Source organism: Abramis brama, assembly GCF_963993115.1.
Source record: "Abramis brama genome assembly, chromosome: 9".
Lineage (NCBI taxonomy): Eukaryota > Metazoa > Chordata > Actinopteri > Cypriniformes > Leuciscidae > Abramis > Abramis brama.
The window spans coordinates 42,663,928-42,687,154 of NC_139971.1; the positions used below are offsets into that span (position 1 = coordinate 42,663,928).

At 38.0% G+C, this 23,227-nt stretch overlaps 1 protein-coding gene across 6 annotated transcripts; it reads right to left on the reverse strand.

Annotated features, from left to right (window-relative positions):
- Positions 1–917: 917 nt before the first annotated feature.
- Positions 918–22,320, reverse strand: lsm14ab (LSM14A mRNA processing body assembly factor b). 6 transcript variants are annotated; one of them, XR_014607774.1, is made up of 11 exons: positions 22,004–22,288; positions 20,217–20,380; positions 20,002–20,134; positions 14,675–14,767; positions 12,750–12,926; positions 12,588–12,671; positions 10,372–10,566; positions 9,303–9,474; positions 7,512–8,844; positions 5,981–6,224; positions 918–3,041 (listed from the first exon to the last, which is right to left on the reverse strand). XR_014607774.1 is itself a non-coding variant. In XM_084124920.1 (11 exons), the coding sequence occupies exons 1-11, from the start codon at positions 22,122–22,124 to the stop codon at positions 3,018–3,020; spliced, it is 1,434 nt and encodes a 477-aa protein (XP_083981046.1). In that variant the 5' UTR covers positions 22,125–22,288; the 3' UTR covers positions 918–3,017. The 6 variants fall into 6 exon arrangements, 4 of the variants coding, with proteins under 4 accessions (XP_083981046.1, XP_083981045.1, XP_083981047.1 ...); XM_084124920.1 differs by having other exon boundaries at positions 918–3,038; positions 8,815–8,844; XM_084124919.1 differs by having other exon boundaries at positions 8,815–8,844.
- Positions 22,321–23,227: the final 907 nt, after the last annotated feature.

A 23,227-nucleotide genomic window follows, 5' to 3' on the forward strand; every position in this document is an offset into this window, starting at 1 on the left:
TTACAGGGTGTAATGTTCATCCCGGCCACTAGAGGTCACGGTGAGAATGTTGGAGAAAGAAGGTGGTGTTGGGGAAAGTCACAGGTGTTAAAGGGAGATGGTGATTTAACTGTTTTGGGCCTCCATTACTGACCTGTACACAATGTTAAGTGAATTTATTTTATGATTGACTTGTGATGTTTTGACATATTGCTGAACTTTGAGTATTAATATGCTCTTTGTAAGAGAGAATGTAGAAAACGCCTGCAGGAATGAGTAAGTTGGATACATGGAGAAATGACTGAAAGGACTGTGGGTGAAAGTGGATACTGATTTGTTTCCTCATGGATCATTGTGGATTGATGCTGTTGCTGGACTCAGACTTCTCTCATGATTTCCCTCAGAGACTTGGCCCATGTCTTTCATGCACCTTTGGACCCTAACAGATAAGTTATGCTTTGTGATTGTCTAAGTGATGTTATCCATGGAATTAAGTGGTATTTAAACGAATGGGTAATAGAATACTGCTATTGTGTCCATCTGAGATTGAAACAAGCTGCTTATGATTGTCAAAGTTTAGTTTATTTTATTTCCTTTTTTCAATGTTTTAATTCATATGGCTATTTTTGATGGGGTTTTTCATTTTCACTGTGCAATTAAGCAATATAAAATAAGTCAGATGGTTCCCTCATACTGAAGATTCAACAATTTTCAATAGGCAGAACCCCCTTCTTTTGTGTAGCCCTTTACCTAGGTATAGAGTGGAGGTGGTTACACCATGTATAACTTTTTTTATTTTATTTTTATTGATGCACAAGGGTTAAAATAATCTAACAAAAATGCTATTATTGCACATGTGACTAATTGTTATTGTTTGCAGAAATGTTTATTGATAAAAAAAAACAAGGACACACACACACACACACACACGGACAGGATACTGAACAACTATTTCTTTATTTCTCTTGATTAAAAACCTTAGTTTGCCCCCGTCTGAAGCCCTCTACGAGCACACCATGAACAACTGCTTTAATTCAGAAAAACAGAAACAAAATCATAAACTTGCCAATCAAATTCCTCCAGAGGACTGACCACAATAATCACATCAAGCTTCTGCACGGCTGTCCAGTTTAAACTCTCGACTTCATGGCGATATCAGGCCTGAGGATTCGTTTCACATCTCAGCACCAATATCTGTGGTTCGCTCAGAGGTTTCCCATCATGCCCTGGTCTGAGCGATGGGTCAGACTGCGTATCTCTAGCTGCCTGCGGGACATCTCTGCAGTTCGTAGTGCTTTTAAAGGGAGCGGTTTATAGCTAACACAAGTAGAGACGGCAAACTCTGGGGACAGACATGAGAAAAATAATGCAGAACCAGCTGAGAGAGAGCACTTCTCCTCCAAATGTTATCCGTAATTCGGTCTTTGGATCTCTGAAACACAAATTAAAAATATGAAGCACACCAAAAACAACAATGACCTCCCATCTAACAGTGCAGGAACTAGTGCTTCAGTGACATTCAGAGGAGATCGCCGGGTAAACAAACTTCACTCCATTAACAGAGCAATAAACAGCTGGTACCTGAAATAACACATTAACATACACGTGTATCAAACAGAACTATTCACAATAGAGGGGTTTATGGACTTATTATGGACACTTATTTCAGGTGAAACTCGCCGCCTGTTCAGACTGAGCATGGAAACATGTCGTAAAGGTTTCTACACGATGCGTCAGTCGTTTTATCCTGTTTATAAGTTGCTGGAATACTGCAAAATGGGAACGTCCCCGATTGACGAACATCTGTTTTAAAATAAACTAAAATAATCCCGCCACAATTCATCCAAACAATCCCGTTTACGTCCCGAGACGAGATTCATCTGGTATAAGAGCATTATGAAATGACATCGAATTTAGCCTTCGCATCATGTGTGCCGTGTGCGACTCTATGGCGGCGTCGTCTTTAAAGAGCACATGAACGCGATTTCAAAACATCCAATCGGATTCTTAAAGGGTTTCAGGATCTTTCCAGAAGATCTCGGCATTAAACGGTGATGGGGCTCGTCGTTAAAGAGGTTTGAGTTGAGTTTATATCAAAAAGCCCTCTTGGAAATGTACATAATTGACATCAAAAGGCAAGAATAACTGGCACTCAAATATTAAAAATACATTTTGAAGACAGGAACAGCAGTCTGATCCAGCAGGGAGAACGTGACCGCCTGCATAGAGAGGACTTCAGGACAAAATCGTTTAAAAGAAAGAGTTGAATTCATCGATACATTCAATCATGAACCAGTTTTTGTGAGTTGACCTACAGCTAGACAATGGTGTCTGACAATAACGGTAGAATGCAGCAAAAAAACAAACGGCTTGACCAGATTATCCAGCTGCGATAAACTAGTGAACTAAAAAGGTGATTACAAAACCTAGTACTAGAAACCATGTCAATCTATGAACTGAAGCAAAGCACCTGCGTTTAACAGACGGATGAGCGAGTCGAACTGAAAGTGTGTTTTGTTTAGGTGGCGGAGCTCGGACACGAACTCCACAGCCTCGACACTGGGTGTCAGTGCTTCGAGAGACAGAGAACAGATCCAAAAAACTAAAAAGGAAATCATAACATAATAAAGCTATTTGACTGAGGAGCGCTCACAGTATCAGCGGGGTTCTGTACACCTAACAGAATAATATCAAATACCATCCTCTGTTTATTACCAAAGGAACTAAAGGTTGATGCAAAAATACCAGATAATAATCATCATCATCATCATCATTCAATGGAAGTTACGGCATTTTGTACACAAACTCTCCCCTCCGAACATATGGAACGCAGATCAGAAGATCATCAAATGTTTTTTTTTCTTTTTCTAAAAAAGGAAGAAAGGAGAGAAACTGAAAGCTGCGTGTCCAGCTGAAGGCAGGCGTCCCTGCGCTGGTGTTAGACAGAGGCGTTCCCGTTAGTCAGGAGTCAAAGCGGTAATCTAGACGTGATGATCGGAGATTCTTGGCTGTTCGGATGATCTGGTCGTCATGTTGGACTACGCCGACACTTTGTTCTCCTTCTGAAACAAACGTGGAAAAAACAGAACAAAGACAAACATTAGAAAAGCACTTTATTTTACAGTCCTTAAAGTCTACTTATCATAGCAATAACAATAACTGAGTTATTCTAAACCTAACCTTAACCCGTGACTTATATTATCAGTACTTTCTTGGGTAAGTACATGAAGTTCACGTACTGTAAAATAAAAATGTAGCCGCACAATATATATATTGGGGCCCTATGAAATTAGTTTTACTTTTCCCCAAATTCAGTCTTATTTATATTGTGTGATATTATACAGTAAATTCCATTTTTATGACTGGATTCCAGGATTCTGTCAATGAAATCTGTAGGGCCCTAATAGAGGAACTAGTATTAGTAATATTTATGAGACATATTTAATCAATTTGCTCTTATTTCATTGGTGTAGAAAAAGATCAAACTTTTTAATTTTGTGGGAAAATCTCAATAGTCCAATATCAGGCAAATAAGACAAAATGCCAAACTCTAAATGGCTGATACTAGAGATCGACCGATGATCAGTTTTACCGATATTTATACCGATTGGTTTTGTAATATCGGATTCAATAAAATAACTTGCCTTCCTAATTAATAAACTATTAGTGCACAGCCATTAATGCACAAATTAGATGTTACATAAAAGACACTTTAGTGACATTTGGACTCTTTCAAATGATGCATCTCTACATCTACATCAACAAAACGGTGACATTTGTACTCTTTCAGACTATTTAATAACTATAATAACTAATTAAATAAGAAAATAAATAAAAAAAATCAATTTATAATGATTTTTTTATTTATTTTTTATTTAATTAGTTATTATAGTTATTAAATAGTCTGAAAGAGTACAAATGTCACCGTTTTGTTTTGTATGCAAGGAAAGAGTGATATTACAGAAATTACAGTATTGACAAAAGTTCTGTTGTTATTATAGTGTCAAAAAAAGAAATACAATAAATAAATATTGGTTCTGCAATAATCACAACAATTTAGTATTATGTACAGTGAGGAAAATAAGTATTTGAACACACTGCTATTTTGCAAGTTCTCCCACTTAGAAATCATGGAGGGGTCTGAAATTGTCATCGTAGGTGCATGTCCACTGTGAGAGACATAATCTAAAAAAAAAAATCCAGAAATCACAATGTATGATTTTTTAACTATTTATTTGTATGATACAGCTGCAAATAAGTATTTGAACACCTGAGAAAATCAATGTTAATATTTGGTACAGTAGCCTTTGTTTGCAATTACAGAGGTCAAACGTTTCCTGTAGTTTTTCACCAGGTTTGCACACACTGCAGGAGGGATTTTGGCCCACTCCTCCACACAGATCTTCTCTAGATCAGTCAGGTTTCTGGGCTGTCGCTGAGAAACACAGAGTTTGAGCTCCCTCCAAAGATTCTCTATTGGGTTTAGGTCTGGAGACTGGCTAGGCCACGCCAGAACCTTGATATGCTTCTTACAGAGCCACTCCTTGGTTATCCTGGCTGTGTGCTTCGGGTCATTGTCATGTTGGAAGACCCAGCCTCGACCCATCTTCAATGCTCTAACTGAGGGAAGGAGGTTGTTCCCCAAAATCTCGCAGTACATGGCCCCGGTCATCCTCTCCTTTAATACAGTGCAGTCGCCCTGTCCCATGTGCAGAAAAACACCCCCAAAGCATGATGCTACCACCCCCATGCTTCACAGTAGGGATGGTGTTCTTGGGATGGTACTCATCATTCTTCTTCCTCCAAACACGTTTAGTGGAATTATGACCAAAAAGTTCTATTTTGGTCTCATCTGACCACATGACTTTCTCCCATGACTCCTCTGGATCATCCAAATGGTCATTGGCAAACTTAAGACGGGCCTTGACATGTGCTGGTTTAAGCAGGGGAACCTTCCGTGCCATGCATGATTTCAAACCATGACGTCTTAGTGTATTACCAACAGTAACCTTGGAAACGGTGGTCCCAGCTCTTTTCAGGTCATTGACCAGCTCCTCCCGTGTAGTTCTGGGCTGATTTCTCACCTTTCTTAGGATCATTGAGACCCCACGAGGTGAGATCTTGCATGGAGCCCCAGTCCGAGGGAGATTGACAGTCATGTTTAGCTTCTTCCATTTTCTAATGATTGCTCCAACAGTGGACCTATTTTCACCAAGCTCCTTGGCAATTTCCCCGTAGCCCTTTCCAGCCTTGTGGAGGTGTACAATTTTGTCTCTAGTGTCTTTGGACAGCTCTTTGGTCTTGGCCATGTTAGTAGTTGGATTCTTACTGATGGGGTGGACAGGTGTCTTTATGCAGCTAACGACCTCAAACAGGTGCATCTAATTTAGGATAATAAATGGAGTGGAGGTGGACATTTTAAAGGCAGACTAACAGGTCTTTGAGGGTCAGAATTCTAGCTGATAGACAGGTGTTAAAATACTTATTTGCAGCTGTATCATACAAATAAATAGTTAAAAAAATCATATATTGTGATTTCTGGATTTTTTTTTTTAGATTATGTCTCTCACAGTGGACATGCACCTACGATGACAATTTCAGACCCCTCCATGATTTCCAAGTGGGAGAACTTGCAAAATAGCAGGGTGTTCAAATACTTATTTTCCTCACTGTATATGCCATTACAATATTTATTAATACTTTAAATTAGCTTTCATTTTTATATTATTAATTTTCATTTAATTGTACTTTAAATTTGAGTACATTTATCTGCTTTGGTAAATTGTTTAAAAAAAATAATTTTATCATCTTAGTTTTAGTACTTAAACTTATTTCAGTTAGTTGCCAAGACACATTTTTTTCATCTAATATTTAAATTTTATTTTAGCTATATTTCAATTGCCAACAGTGTTTTGTAGTTAAAAATAACACTGTACAACGCATCGTGCATCTCTAATATTTATGTTTGGTCCATTACTGGGGTAAAAGAGGAAGTACTAACCCTGTACTCAAAGTCCGCGAACTCCCGTCCTCCTCTGCCGCCTCTGAAGCCGCCCCTGAACCCGCCTCCGCCCCCGCGGGAGGGCATGAACGAGCCCCTGCTAGCCGCGCGCCCGCGCCCCCCGCGGAAGCCCATGCCACCGCCTCTGCCACGGAAACCTCCACGCCCGCGGTTGTGACGCAGTGGAATACCGAACGTCTCCGCGTTCATCCTCCTCTCCTCCGCCCAGGTCTGCCTCCGTTCCCTGAAGAGAAGGAATGAAAAACACATCAGAATGCAATTCAACACAGTAGGCCCTATCATACACCCGGTGCAATGCAGCGCCACGCAAGTGTTTTATGATAGTTTCAGCCTGACGCAGTTATCATTTTCATGTCCTGCGCCACATTGTTTAAATAGCAAATGAATTTGCGCCCATCTGTGTGCCCATGGGTTCTGGTGCATTTTTGGTGCGTTGCTATTTTGAGGAACTGAAATAGACTGAGCCATTGACCAACTGAAACCTGGTCTGAAGTCAATGGCGCAGTATTTATTTATTTTTGTTATTTAAAGAACACATTAGTAATATGCGCCTATAGGCGGGTCCTGAATGCGCATACGCTATGTCCCGTAGATGGTCTGCTTGCACGCTTTAACCTCACGCACGAGCAGAACCGCTTCCGCGAGCACATCTGGCTTTTAAAGGGAATGGGAGATGAGACTCTGATTGGTTTATTGCACGTTGCGCCCAAAACACATCCATTACTCATTAAGAGAATAGGGACAACCCTTTTAGACCATGCGCCGGGAGCGCCGACCATTTGTCCCGTCGTTAAACTAGCAAAAGTGGATTCGGACACGCACTAAGTGAACTTGCGGCGTGCGCTTTAGACTATGAGTTTAGATCCTTAAAATAGGGCCCAGTGTGAAAAAAAATCCACCTTTGGCAGGCGGCCTGTCTAATCTGCAACATGTTTACACGACATTCATCTCAGCGCTGGAATACACTACACAACTTCACATATGGACAGATTTAAACCACTAACCCTCGGCTTCACAAACAAGGCTTAAGATAGCCCGACTAAAATGTGTTTCAGCTGTTTTAACTGAAAGCAACTTGCTTCTCAAGATGCACACAAGAATTTTTTTTTTTTAAGGCATAATTATAAAAGCTACTTAGATGTCCTAATTGAACTAAGGCTTAATCCTGGCTTAATCTAAGTCCTGTCTGTGAAATCGGGCCTACGCATCATACACTAAACGACTGAGGATTATAAGAGACTTTCAAACCAGAGGAACATTTTTATAGTGCCTATAACTATAACCATTTTTGCACCGCAAGATTTGGGAAGGATTTTAGTTATAGGAACGCCTTTTGGAGGGACAAAATTAACTCCTACACTGATTGGCTGAACGTATGCCATCCTAAACACTGGCACAAGACATTTTTAAAAAGTCGTGTAAACACACAGTTTACATGTACTTACTCCATTAACATGTAAAACACGGATAAGACATAAACATATAGAAAGCTAATGTTAACGGCATTTACCTGATAAGGCCTTTGTCTGCGGCGTTGTTCTTTTCTCAGCCTCGATGAAATGAAGCACTGCAAGTTGTCATAGATTTCGTCTCTTGGCCCTGCTTTTTGCTCTTTCAGTCGTATAACTATATGTTTATATTCCATCTCCATTATTATGACAAAAACACAGCTCCGTTCACACTGTCCTCCATCCTCTAGATGTTGAATGCCACGCTTAAATTACATAGTTGTCACTTCAGAGTTCATACTGGCGGTGCGAATGCAACCAGGAAAATGGTCCTATGGGAAATTAATGGCTAGTTCCTATAACAGTTCCTATAACCACCTGATGCGAAAGCCCCTATACACTACCAGACTTTCAACTGGTTCTGAACACAACAAACTCACACAGAAACACACAAGACATTTCTAGGAGACGCGTGAGAAAGAGACAAACATGGATCTGCAGAACATGACCACCATAGTTGATGTATTAACTCTGTGTGCCAAGTCGCAAAAGTAAAAACGACGCGGTCGGTATAGACTCACAGTATAGATTACAATGGGAGTTCGAGGTGAGTGGAGCAGTCAGTTGTTTTATCTGTGCTGATGACTCAAATATTGAGGCTAATTTGTTCAGCGTGTTCTGTTCATTTACTTTTCTATTGTTATTGTATTTTATCGCAACACTAAAGGACAGATAAAGATAAAGGAAATAGATAAAGGACAGCTTCGGTTTCAATAGCGACGTGTCATTCACTATGATATTCGTTCTAAAATTGGCTCGTTTTGATATGATAGTCTGAAGCTAAAAAAAGCCTGTGCCCATCATTACACACATTTTCTGTGAAATCTTTCAACTCCGACTGCCTAAAATCTGAAGACTGGCGCAGACTTTCGGCAACTATTGTCAACTCATACAGACTGAAAATCTGAGCAAAATTCATGTAGTGTATTCCAAGATTTGGTGTCTGCTACAAAAAATAGCTGCTTTATAAGACGTCAAGGACAAATAAGATAAATGTAATGTACAACAAAATGTGTAGTAGGCTAATCATTTAACATGCCACCTGAAAACACAAATTGACATTTTTTGATTTGCCCATTTGTTATATATCATTTGATCAGGGCTTCAACACATTGACCAATTAATTTAAATAATTTTAACTGTTTGTAAAAGTGGATATTTTTACTCACACTCAGTCATTTCTAGCTGAATAAATAATCTTGCATGACAACATGTGAATTTGGGTAGTCTGAATCATAAGCATGGCTTCATAAAAACATAAAAACATTTATATGTATATAAATATATAAGACTCCAAATATATACCTTCCAAAAGCACCTCCTGATTTCTCCTTTCTAGAAAAGACAGAAGAGTTAAACTTTGTTAAACTTTACAACAACAAATTACTACATTGAATCCATAGTGACTAAATCACTCAAAGCATTTACACCCTGTTCAAACCAGATGAGACATGAAAAAGCATCAACAATTAACATATTTCACTCATTGTTGGATCACTGTTAAAATTAATTTTTTACACAAAACTGGACAACTGCAAAATAACTAATTTCGAGGCAATAAAAATACTGACTTAAACACTGTAGTGAGGTCATGTGACTAATGTAGCACACCTGAAACACCTATGCTGCGTCCAAAATCAAATTCTCCCCTAATATAGAGTATGTGAAAAACAGTACGAATACAAAAAATAAACATGAACCCAAAATATTTCCAAATGAATCGATATCAGATCGAGAGCTTGTGAACTGAAATCAAAGCCCTTAATGTACATCGTAAAGAGCTGAGATCTCACCTGGTGTCGTCACAGGAGATGTTGTCGAAAAACGACTTGGATTTGTCATAGTAACAGTTGGGTCCCAGTGGATCCTCCTCGTCAGCGTTGCCTTCACTGTTCTGGGTCTCCACACCTGAATCGGTCTTCTCCTCCCCGTTCAGAGTCTTCTCCGATTTCTCACTCTTCTCATCTGCAGCGCAAAGTGACATTATAACTCACATCTGACAATAAACCGTCAGTAAAAAAAAAAAATCACCCTTATGAAAAAAACCTCACAAAACCTGTTAAACATATTTCAGCATTTAAACAAAAAATAATTAATGTTACATTTTGTTTTAAACCCTCTAAAAGCACAATAGCTATGTTTCCGACCACCGATTTTTATGTGCATTTTGGGATATTGCATAAACATTTTTGGTTACACTTTATTTTATGGTGTCATTCTTACAGTGTAATTATACATTTAAGTACTGAGTAATATTAAGCAACTACATGTACTTACTATAGGGTTAGGGTAGGACTGGGGGGGTTTGGTTGAGATTAGTTGCATGTAATTATGCATAATTTACTGTTATTACTATAGTAAGTACATGTAACATATGTAACAAGGACACTGTAAAATAGTGTTACCAATTTTTTTTTTTATCATGAGCATAAACTATGATGTAAACACATTTACCGGATAAATAGGACGGTATAACTGGACCAATCAGCGGACTGATCTCAATGCACAGCATCTGAAATGCTGTTTTGGTCATTCTGTCATCAAAGTTCAGTATAATTACCTTCCAGAACGGTCTTAAACGACTGCGTTCCCAGGCATCTGCCTCCGAAAGAAAGTTAACGTTTGTGTTTTGTCTGCGCGGTCTGAGGAGTGTATATAGGCCTGTATTATATACAGTGGCTTCTCCTATTGCATTCCTTTTTTTTTGTGATATTTATCGCCAGTTTACAAGGAAGTGATGATTTTGTTCTCTTTGACTCACAGTGCTTTATTCGCAAACGTTTTATGCGATATTCCAATTTTGCACATAAATTCGCAACTTTGGATGGAAACAATGCATGTTTGTGTTTTCCGTAACTGTACCTTTAATCTTGAGTTTGCTTTGGAACTCGCGGTCGATCTCTTCCTTGTTGAATTGGGCGTTGGCACTCTCAAAGTCAAAGTCCTTCTCAAATTTCATTGGTCCGTCTCTACGCCCGTTAAATCTGCCCCGCCCCCGCTGGCCGCCACCCCCTCCGCCACCACTGCCCCGTCCCCTTCTCATTGGAGGAGCGCCACCTGGAGGGAGAAACAACCATTACACAAATGATGCTTACGGACCTGGGGCCTCATTTATAACCGTTGCGTACGCACAAAACAGGACCTGAAAGAGGCGTACGCCACTTTAGACGAATAAGTTGTGATTTATAAAAACAAACTTGACGGTAAAATTTGCGCACCTGCACGCAAACTCTGACCCATGCGTACGAACGTTTTGGAGATGGAGCAGTTTGGCGACACCGATGGTGAGCTGGAGTTAAGTGTCTTTTTGGTCACTTTTAGACAGAAAATCTAAAGAAAATTAAACATCTACAGAAAGATAATACAAATATAATTTCACTCACCAAGCCTGTCACCTGAAGCAAATATCCATCCCTTCTTAAATGTCCGCGCCAGCGAGCGCGTTGGGCCGTTTAGTGAAACTGACGCAGTTTAAATAAATAAAATAATGATTTAAACTATGTTTTACTTATGATATAAACATTTAGATTAAATATGCCATTCAAATATTTAAACACTTAAACATGAAATCATACTGAGAAGTTACAACATTTTTTATATTCAATCAATAGAAATATTTGTTGTGGATGCGATGCTTTTGAACACTTTTCCTGTGGCGTGCTGTGTTTTAATGTTTTAACCACAGAGATAATTGCTTATCATGATAATACCAGATTGTCTGAGAAAATAGTTTAGTGCAAATAATGCACAAGGTCTATCCGTTTCCATTAAAAATAGAAATCAATTAAAAATACAATTCGGCCAGTGGAAAAGATTGAGAAAAAAACTTTCTCTGAAATGTATTTTACACTATTTGATTTATGTATTCAAAAACAAGGCAAGGATAGGCAACTACTTGATTTTTATTAATGTAATGTGTCTTGTACCGTTAAACGTTATCACGTGGATGAATAATTATATGCAAATTATATGCAGATGAGGATCTGCATAGTAAAACTAGGCGTTGTAAGCTCCATATATGGTTATTTCGGGGAGTAGACGCATGTGCGCACAATCTTCCGCTGACTGGGATTTATAAAGTGAATTCTGCGCAGGTTCTGGCGTACGAACGGTTTTATAAGTCTGAAATTTTTTTTGCGTACGCCATTTTTGGCTTTCGGGCGCACGTACACTTTTAGTAAGGATCCTACGCACAGTTTTATAAATGAGGCCCCAGATCGTGATGATGTACAGTAGTGGCCAAAAGTGATGCAGGGTCATTAAAAACATTCAATGGTGGTCAACCAAGTTATATTAAACCATCAAAATATGCATAAATATTCACAAAAAAGGCAAACTACAACTATGTAGTATGTATCTTACAATGATGCTTAAGGCCCTGATCAATGAAGTACAGTATAATAATAATAATAAACTTTATTTTCTATAGCGCCTTTAAAAGTTACATCTCAAAGCGCTTCACAAAAACAAGAAAAATTTAAAGAGAAACACAACAATATAAAAGAAAAGCATTCATGAAAGAGAAGTACATTCAAATATACAATACAAATATAAAATGCTGTCAAAAGAGTTCCATGAGTAAATGGTATTGTAGTGGCCAAAAGTGATGCAGGATAAACAAATATCCTCTCTGGACAAGTTCAATTAAACCATCAAAATATGAGGGAAAAATATTGTTTGGCAAAAAAGGCAAACTACAGCTACAGGCTTTATTTTACTATGCAAAAAATAAAATGCATAGAAAATTAAAAAGCTCACAGGAAAATGCATACATTGACTACAAGCTAATCAGTTATTAATATTTCGTTGGTTCTCTCATTTTTGTATGTGTTCATAATTTCTTTGTATGATAGCCTGGCCAAAAATTATGCCCGCACAATTTCTCATTGTGTTATCACAAATAAAACCACTGACTCCAAGCACAACTACACAAATATGCTTAGATAATCTTTAAAAAAACTTTTTTTTTAAAATAATACTTTAATAAAGGGTGAAGGTGTTAATTTTCATAGGCCGGACATCACTTTTGGCCAGTACTGTATATGCAAATGTGGAAGAGACGTTTTAAAGTGACTCACCGCCAGACTGGCGTTTGATTGGGTCTTTGTTATCAGGCCTGTTTGAATCCGATTCTGGCCGAGGAATCTTCTGGACATCAGACGCTGTAGATGAACAAAATATATCACAATTCAACAATATCTGTACATAAATTTCCAGCTCTGAACTTCCCTGATTCTCACCTTTTTGCTCCTGGTTTTCCGCAGATTTCTGTGTGTTGAGGGCCGGTCGGGCGGCTCCAGCGCTCCTCTGAGTCCCTGAACTGGTGGACACCGCAGGGGGAGCGACTGTGGCCGTCTGCACCGAATGCTCCTTGGTCGGGGTCTTCCTCGAGTGCTCTAAAGATGGGCTGGAACGACCTGAAAAAGACGACTCACAAAATGAACAACGGACCAAAAAATAAAATAAAAAATTTGCATTTGTTTTGGAACCGGGTGCGTTTTCTCCCTTGGTTCGGTTCGTTTAGGCATATGTGAACGAGGCAATCGCTCCGAGATTGCCTGAACGCGGTGGTCTCGGCCCGATTGCAAACAAACTTAAGTTCGCTTGAGGTGTGAAAGCAATCCGACCCAACGGACCAAATGGTATTATTATTCATAACGGAATTTTTTTTAATATAAAAACCAGTAGTGCCTGATTCTGTGAGACAGCACATTAGTTATCACAGTTAAAAAAAGCTCATGGAGCGAACCTGTCAATCATCTTGATGGATGACGCAGAGGAAATTCTGACCAATAAGAGGACAGTTGTACGCGCATGAGACTTGCATTAACACATTTTGGCAACACAGGTTGCCTTGTGAAAGCGAACCGAACCAAGAAAATGCAACATTGTAACAAAATAAGTCCCCGTTTCGGAACAAAACAAACGATCTATAGGTGTGAAAATGCCCTTAGATGACGGAAACACCAGTTCTCTGTATCATTTCATGCGATGTTAATTAACTCTAAAACGAATTCCTCAGGTCTTTAGCGACCCAGGACATCATTTACAACCCTCTCCTACATTCATTCTTTATTAGAAGTTAGATCTCAACCCTCTTAGTATTCCTCAATCATTGTATTCATTATAAACAATATTACAAGATTTTTGTTATTTTTTATAAAAGTGTATAGGGTCGCTAGTGACCCGTATATGTAATAGTGCAAGTATATTTTTTTCGTTAACACTTTATTTTACAGTGTCCTTGTGTAACCTTTTTTTCTGTGCAACAATAGTTGAATCTCTGATAATTACCCATAATTACCGCAGGCATAAAACAAAAGAATACAGAAGCATCATCAGCAAACATTGAAATGGCTCTGCGATTTATTGTAGAGCAAGTACTGTCCGCAATCAGATATTAGTGTCACTGTCTTGAAGGTGGATCTGGTGTAGAAGCTGTCAGAGACCAAAATATTGATTTTGAAGACTGGAAACCGATCAAGAATATGGTTGAGATGGTGAATTTGAGCCAGATGCTGAATGCACTGTCGATGACGGTGATGATGGTAAAAAGCATCAACTCAAACTGAACCCTTCCAAGTTCCAAAAGGTAACACAATCTGCTTTATTTTATTCTTTTGTAATTGTTTTTAAAATATCAAGAGAGTTTTATTTATACTAATGCGGCAGTTAAAGGGCCATATGTGTTAGATATAGACCTGGGTCGCTGAAGACCCGAATATATAATGATGATTGGCGAAACATTCATGCATTTAAGGGTTAAGACAACATGAAATATGCATCATTTGCAATGCATTTAACATCACAGAATCACAACTTTCATCCATTCTGATTGGATTGTGAAAAGTGGCTATGATTTCTATAGTCAATACTGTATTTACTTGGCATTGCTTACATCAACAGAAGTTCTTGCAATCTAATGAAAAATGAACATTTCTTTAGAATAATGTGCTCTGATAAATTGTGCACAATAAGACCAGCATTTATTAAGTATTTTGATTTCATGTTGTCTGTAAAGTCACTAATTGACAGACTGACACTCGACCCGAGTCATAAAACTATCACACGGCAAAGACGCATGCTGTAATCCTGCATCATCACGGGCCAAAAGACGAACACACTAAAGCCACTCTGCACACGTTAGCGTCGGCCATCCGGTTACCTTCGGGTTTGTGAGCACTCAGCGAGCGAGAGGTCTGGGACTGAGGGGCAGTAGTGCTCGCCTCGCTACCGAACGCAGGACCTGAGCTCGTTCCTGTGAGGGGAGGAAGTGCACAACTTTAAGTGTGGGCTTTAACACGTCACACACTAGTGTGAAGGTTATGCAGCAGTCAAACACTCATGCAATCAACCTTTCCATAAGATCCGCTCCTCACTCACTCAAAAAATATTCTATGTCATGAAAAAACATGCGACTGTATTTTCAGAATATTCCCATCCATTTAAAATGATTCAAACACAAGACTGCAAATAATTAAAAAAAGAGCGATAGCTTGTCTGCTAATGTAAGAGATGGCAACAGTGTAGTAAAGTTTTCAAGAAGGGCCGAATTACTTTTTTTCTGTTTTTTTTGGCAAACGTTATGTGCTAACACTTTATCTTTTATTCTATATCTATTATCTTTATATAAAATAAAATAAAACAAAGTACACGTACTGCATTAGATTAAACTGGGAAGGTTCACAGCACTTGCATACTGTTGTCCTATTGTTAGTTTAACTGCTTCTCATTTGGATAAAAGCGTCTGCTAAATGAATAAATGTAATGCACATTTCAGATTAGACTCCTGCTATTTGAAATACAAATATGCACTGTATAAATTGTGCATATTTATTCACATATGGCCAGTTATCTTGCACTGCTTTTATACCATGTTAGCACCAAAGGCAACAACAGGACAGTTCAAAATATAAGGACAAACAGTAGACAAACTCTCAAGGCAAGGCACCACAGTTTAATAGTGTAACATTTTTCTGAAAAGTTGTTTACACATGCAAATGAGGCCTTATCTAATTATATATGCACTAATTTTTATACATCTCCAGAACAGAAAATCCAAAAATTAGATAAAGCCAGGTTCACATTTCTTTATTTTTTGATGGCATGTATTGATTTAGAGGGGAAAAAAAATCCAGTATGTTTTAGGAATAAAATGTTACATAAATCAGGTGAATGATTAAACGTCTTCTGTAAAACTTCTGTAAAAACCTTCACAATAAAGGTAAGAATGAAACCAAGTGTGACCAAGTGTGTGCGGCTGAAGTGGAGATTTCAGACTAATTTTGAGAAAACGGCCTTTAAAAATATGAACTAATTGAAATCTGCCAATTAGGGCTGCTTGATAGGGCTGGACGATTTTGGCTAAAATCATAATCGCAATTAATCAAACAAGTTACCTCGATTACGATTATTGAACGATTATTTAAAAAAAAAAAATCCTATGTCACTGGCAAGGCTTATACTGTAAATACGTTCACGGTTATTTTTTCTAATGAAAGATTTAGGGATGTCCCGATACCACTTTTTCACTTTCGATATGATACGATACCGATACCTCAGCTTTGGCTATTTGCCGATACCAATATCAATCCGATATCTTTATTTTATTCTTGAACTAATACTACTAGTAATAAAATATATGAAAGCACTTTGCTCAATTAGCCACATAAAAACGTCTCACTCAAATAGAGAACAAATACTTCTCCAGTATATAGTCCACAACAACAGTTGGATAATGAAAGACTGCCACCCTTTATTCAAAAGACCTTGAGATATGTTTGGTAACCAGAATGAAATTAAAATTAATTAGCTATATTTCAGATCAATATATTTGTTTCCTTAAAATTTAAATTAACTTTAACTTCTCATCTGAATTATAAATAATTTATTTCTGTATAAAATAATACTACCATTAAAAACACATTTGATTTTATTTTTTAATCAATGTAGAATGTGTTAAAGATTAGTGCTCTGTTTTAGGACAAGAAATGAAAACCAATGCAATATGATGAATGTCCAAAAAGATGAGATCATTTGATATTTTTATAAAAAAAATGTACACAGTGTGTGTGTGTGATTTTGGTTGGGTGACAGTTGTAGGTTACAGTTTGACAAGAGTTTACAGTTTGACAAAAGCACTATGTTTTACACAAATATAAGTAGGCTAAACATTTTGCAGTTTTAATGATGTCCTGTATGAACAAATTGACGTTGATGTTATAATGACGAATGATGTTTTTATGTTTCCACTGTTAGATCGCGTCCGTGCCTCTCTCTCTCTCTCTGACACACACACACATTCAAATTCGCGTCTATCGCGTCTAGTTCTACGCTTAAACATTTTGAATCCATTCAAAGCGAGTTTGAAGCGAAATAGACGCGCGTTCAGAGCTAAGGGACGGGGCGGAGTCACGTGACTACACACGCGGTAATATGTTTAAAGGGGAAAGTGGGCGGAAATATTAATAGGATTAAAAAACCGAAATAACCGACTTGGTAAAATTACGTCGGTTATAGGCTCTGAATTTCGGTTTCGATTACTTTTCGATTAATCATCCAGCCCTACTGCTCGATTATGGCAAAAATCATAAACGCGGCTATTTTGGTCAATACTGAAATCATGATTATTTAACACGATTATAAGTGGGTGATGTGCTCAAAGTCTTTTCATGATGAATAATTTTAAATGTCAGTGAAATTTCACAATTATCGATACTTCAGCAAAAACTAATACTAGGTTAATTCATGCATGTAAAAAGTCCTCAAAACAGTTACAAAAGACAAACAGTCAGCAACACAATAATAACAAAGAAACTAATTACAGACAAAACAAAAATTAAATAAGCAGTGTTTAGGTTTTTCAGATGTACTAACAGTGGTATTCAGATAGTAATAGCCAACAACAGAAATTGAATAAAGCAATCAAATGTAAAATAACACTGCAGTATACAATAAATATAGACCCAACCTTATGAAAACTACAAAAGTTATTCATTCAAGAGCAGGGAGTGATTGGCTGCGTTTACACTTGGCATTAACATGCGATCACCGTGATCCGATCAAGCAGAACGGGTAAGCCAATCAGGACATGGTGCGTTTACACCTGTCCACATCAAGTGGCTTCTGTATCTGGATAACAGATCGGATATTAGTTCAGAAAAGTTAGTTCATGCATTCATGACCTCGAGACTAGATTACTGTAATGCTTTATTAGCTGGTTGTCCTGCATCCTCAATAAACAAGCTACAGTTAGTCCAAAATGCAGCCGCTAGAGTTCTTACTAGATCAAGAAAATATGATCATATAACACCGATTTTATCATCACTACATTGGCTACCTATAAAGTTCCGTATTAATTACAAGGTATTGCTACTGACTTATAAAGCCCTAAACGGCTTAGCTCCAGTCTATTTAACGGATCTTCTATCACCCTATAATCCATCGCGCTCTTTAAGATCACTAAATTCGAGGCTTTTGGTCATATCTAGGATATCTAGGTCCACTAAAGGAGGGAGAGCATTTTCACATTTAGCTCCGAAACTCTGGAATAGTCTTCCTGATACTGTTCGTTGCTCGGACTCGCTCTCCCAGTTTAAAACTAGATTAAAGACGCATCTCTTCAGCCAGGCATTCATATAACATTTTAAATCTTACAGTTCAAACTACAATCCGGCCTCTAGTTCATAAATGCCAGAGGAAAACTGGCCCCCGACTGAGCCTGGGTTCTCCCAAGGTTTTTTTTTTTCTCCATTAGGTCACCTGATGGAGTTTTAGGACACCATTAGGTCACTTGATGGAGTTTTTTCGGTTCCTTGCCACTGTTGCCTTTGGCTTGCTCAGTTGGGGATATTTTGGGGATATTTAATTTTATTCTATCAATCAATAAATTCCACTAGAAACAAACCTTGTTGTATTATTTTATTTTAATTTAATACTGTGAAGCTGCTTTGATACAATCTGTATTGTGAAAAGCACTATACAAATATACTTGATTTGATATCACATTCCCGCAAAAAAAAAAAAGGATGGGTCCGGTGCAAAGTCGACCAAAACAGTTTTCAGTCGGGTTACATTTTACAAATCTCGAAAAATTAGGAGGATGAAGTACTCAAGTAAGCAAGTACTAATAATGTGGATAGATGCCGTAATGGAAACAGTACAGAGAAACGTATCCGAGAACGTTGCCAGCTGTGGTGGGAAAAATGTGCGTTCTTTATAGAAAATGAATGGTTCTGCAACTTTAGGGTGTGAAAGCAAACACTCGACTGTATCGCAAAACCACACAACTCTCAGTTCCGGAGAGAGGAGGGGGAATAATGACGGTGGGGGGGTTGTGTGACGTCCACCTGAATGCAGACACGATGGCTGGATTGAGTTTACATTACACTGAGATCCGATCACAACGCGTCCTCGACTACCTCCGGCCCTGGACACGCTGATCCGATAACATTCCCATCAGAAGCACGTTTACACTTGTCTTTTCAATGTGTATGTGGACAACATCCGGATACAGGTCGCATGTTAATGCCAAGTGTAAACACAGCCTTTGTCTTTTGTTTGATTAACATTAATAACAGCAGCAGATTTATTAGTCACTTTAAGATCTGCATGGATGCAATACACTGATACACACGATACTGTTTACGTTCACTTAAAACACAACTGACTGTGTTTATGAGGATACTTACCAAAACAGCATTTCCACATTTGTGTGTAGGCTATTTGACCGTTTAGGCGCGAACAGTGTGTCTTTCGTGGCTTAATGTGGTTTTAATATCACTGTTTAAGATCACGCACATCCCGCAGTTTAGCAACAGTAGACTGCATTTTACATTTGGATGTTAAGTTTGGGCTTTTAGGGAGAAGCGAAAGCGCACCGCTGTGAAGGAAAGGAGGCACAGGCACTATAATCCTTTTACCTCGATTATCTTGCTTTCATAATCATTAGAAGCCAAAATCGAAATAGAAAAATCAATTACGATAATCGCACAGCCCTACTGTAAATAGATCAACTGTAAAACAATAAACACTTTAATGTTTATTTTGGAAGCGTTCTTTCCATTACTCTTAAAGAGGACAAGTTATTATTCAAAACTGAGAAAAAAAAGGATGAAAAGAAAAGAAAAAAATTCCGTACATGAATATCGGCCAAAAAGCTGGAAAATTAATCTTGTGAGCTTTTTGGTCGATATTCGTGTGCGGATCTTTTTTCTTTTTTTCTTATCTTTGATTTACTTTAGGATCTACGGTCTGCAAGAAGACATCACTTATCAGTTTGGGACTAATGTTTGGCGCTACGCCTGTCCATCCCCTTGTTTTATATTATTCAAAACTGACCAGTGCATGGAAAACAGAACAATAGTTTTGCCTGTAGTGTCTTGCCTTAAAGCACCTGATGTTGTTTCGATTTGATATTTGGCAAAAATTCTGAAAATGAGCTGTATTTGCACATTAAACCCCTGTAAACAACAAGAGCGAGTGTGAACTCACCACCAGTGACCGCTGCTCCGAACGGCTGGGACACCAGAGGACTGGAGCTGAACTGGTTGTACGGGGCCCGGCTGAAGGGGGCGTATGACTGGAAGGAAGGAGCCGAGGGGCCGGCGGTGGATGCCAGAGACGACTGCACATGAACACAAGAACAGGTCAGCATTCACACGGCTTTATGTTCTGCAGAAACCCCTGAATGTGTGTGTGCAGCTCACCTGCACGATGGCAGGATCCTGAGGAAGGTTACAGGTGGGTTTGGGCGGCTCGCACACTGTCAGGTCTTTGATGTCACTTCCTCTGAATATGATGTACTCAAAGACATCATCTCGAGGGGGGATAGGCCTGTCCGTGGGGCGATCCTCAGTGCCGAAGGACTTCACTAGAAGAGAAAGGAAAATGTTCAAATTCACACAAAAAAAGCAACATGTGACCCTGGACCACAAAACCAGTCACATGGGTATTTTTTTTAAATTGAGATGTACACATCAGATGAAAGCTGAATAAATAAGCTTTCCATTGATGTATGGTTTGTTAGGATAGGACAATATTTAGCCGAGATACAACTATTGAAAATCTGGAATTTGAGGGTGCAAAAAAATCGAAACATTGAGAAAATTACCTTTAAATTTGTGCACTTATCTTCGCGATTGTGCTGCATTCACTCACAGAAATAAATGTTTTATATATTTACGGTAGGAAATTTACAAAATATCTTCATGGAACAATTACTTAATATCCTAATGATTTCTGACATAAAAGAAAAATCGATAATTTTGACCCATACATGTATTGTTGGCTATTGCCACAGATATACCCGTGCGACTCGAGACTGGTGACGTGATCCAGGGTCACATATATCATATATTTTTTCATCCGCTCCCTGTCTTCCTCCAGGTCCTGTAGCCAGGTGCTGGTGTGTATATATTTACTTTGCATTTATAATGTGTATAACTGATTTAGGCCTGATCGAACTCAGAAAAAGTAAACCAGAAAAGTGCTGTTTTCAGTGTTAGTGTATTCAGCCTCTCTCATATCCTCCTGGGAGCCAGGAACAGACTGTGGTCCACACAGTAGAGGACATTATATTGTAGTGAATTTCTCTGACAACATACATGTAACAGTTTCAAGTCTAAATGTCCTGTAAAGAGCACGTTCAGGGCTTTTCAGACAACAAATGTTTGGAGGTTTCACCATAACAACTTCTCCTTGGTCTTTAAACACGACTGACATTAAATTAGTGATCAAATTTAGCACTGAAATGATAATATTTTGAAATTATCATCATTTAAAACAGACTAATTTTCAAATTGTTTGTCACAAATAAACATCTAAGGGAAATGTTATGTTTTTTTTGTGTGTTTTTTAAAATCAAAATATGACTGTACAAAACAGGACTTAAATCATATTTATAACACAACAACTAGCCTATTACGAATATGTCACCAATTATTACTCAAGAACACATTATTATGCAAATTAGATACAGTGTCTAGTTACATTGTTTTGAATAGGACTACACATTTATGGCCATTTTATAGTATTATAGTTATATAGTATAATGACATGTAAATTCATTCCGTTACATCTTTCATAACACAGTTGAGATTGAGAATCGTCTTTATAGAAAGTTTGGTTTAAAACAAATCCTGAAACCTAAAATTGATTGGTGAATGAAAAGAAATCCCATTGTTTTTGCCCATGTCATTTCATGCCATCCACTACAGAGGACAGAGCATAACAAAACAATGTTTTTTCCCCATTTGATTCTTATCCTCTAAACAATGTATTGACATAAAAAAATACTAAATTGAAAAAACGTCTTTGCTGTCTCAGGAGGATCTCTGATTAGTGTAAATATGTGAGTGTCAGTGTATTGTGTTTACATTTAGCCAGGGCTATAACTGAATTCTGTGTTGATGTGAAATTCCCTTATATATGTCCTCTGTGGGTATATTAAATGTACATATATATAATATTGAGTGTGTGTATATATTGTATGTACCTTTAGCCAGAGCTACAGTGCTGTTCTCAGTGTCGATCGTGTATAAAACTCCTTCATATCGGATCTCGGCCTTTGAGATCAGACTGATCTTGCTGCCGATATAAGGCGTCCCTCCGCTCATCTTTCTGCTCTAAGTCACTCCCGTGAAGCTGCTCGAGTCCTCTGGTCGTCTTTGCGCTCGGTTTTATCGGACTTAAGAGTGTTTCTCGGTGATTTGACGTCGTTTTCTTTCAGCCTGTGTTTAACACGACATGGCCGAGTTCATTTTCCTCCGCACTGAACTGATTCGAGTTGCATGCTGGGAAACGAGCCTACTCCCCCCTCCCTCGCGCCCTCACGCTGGCATCGCGAGAGTTCGCGGGATTTTAGGAAAATTCCCGTTACATTGGGAATTATGTAAGAGAAAATGCTATTTAACCCGTATTATTTAATGTAAGACCTTAGAAGTAAATAAAGGGACATTTTGAATTGGGTTAGGGTTCGCTTAACCCAAAGAATAAAATATGGGTAGCCTAACCCTAACTGTGTTGACCTGAATGGCTAAATGAGATTAGTATATTCTCAAGCACAATTGAGAATTGTTAATTATTGCAATTGTTCATTGTTAATTATTATATTATATTGTCATTTTTTATTATATTATATCATGACATTTTAAATTATATTATAGCATGTCATGTTATATTATATTGTGTCATGTTATTATTGTGTTATGTTATATTATGTTACAAAATAATAAGTTAAAACAATTAAGTTATATAAATTAATAAGGTACCCTGAAATGAAATCCCACCACATCAACAGTTACTGCAAGGAATCAAAATAGGCCTATTTATTAAACAGTTATTATCATACCCTTGTTAACAGTGGCTGTGAAACTGTGATATGTTATGAGTGTTCAGGATGATCTCTATGATCTCAGGAATACACACACTGAGCCAATGAGGAGAGCTGGTCTGCAAAGGCATTTGTTGTTTCACAGTGACATATCTGGCATGTCAGATTACAAACAGCAGGAAAAAAAAAAATGAAAGACTAAATACACTGAAAGTGTAAAAGCTTTATGACGTTATTCCAAGTTTGTAATCATGCTTTGAAATCAGAAACTTTCATAAACCTTTCCACCATAATCTATTTTCTAATGCTTAAATGTCAATTTCCTTTGAATATTCTGTATCTTTTGCCTTACTTTATTACGCTAACCTTTAACTCTCACTTGCTGCA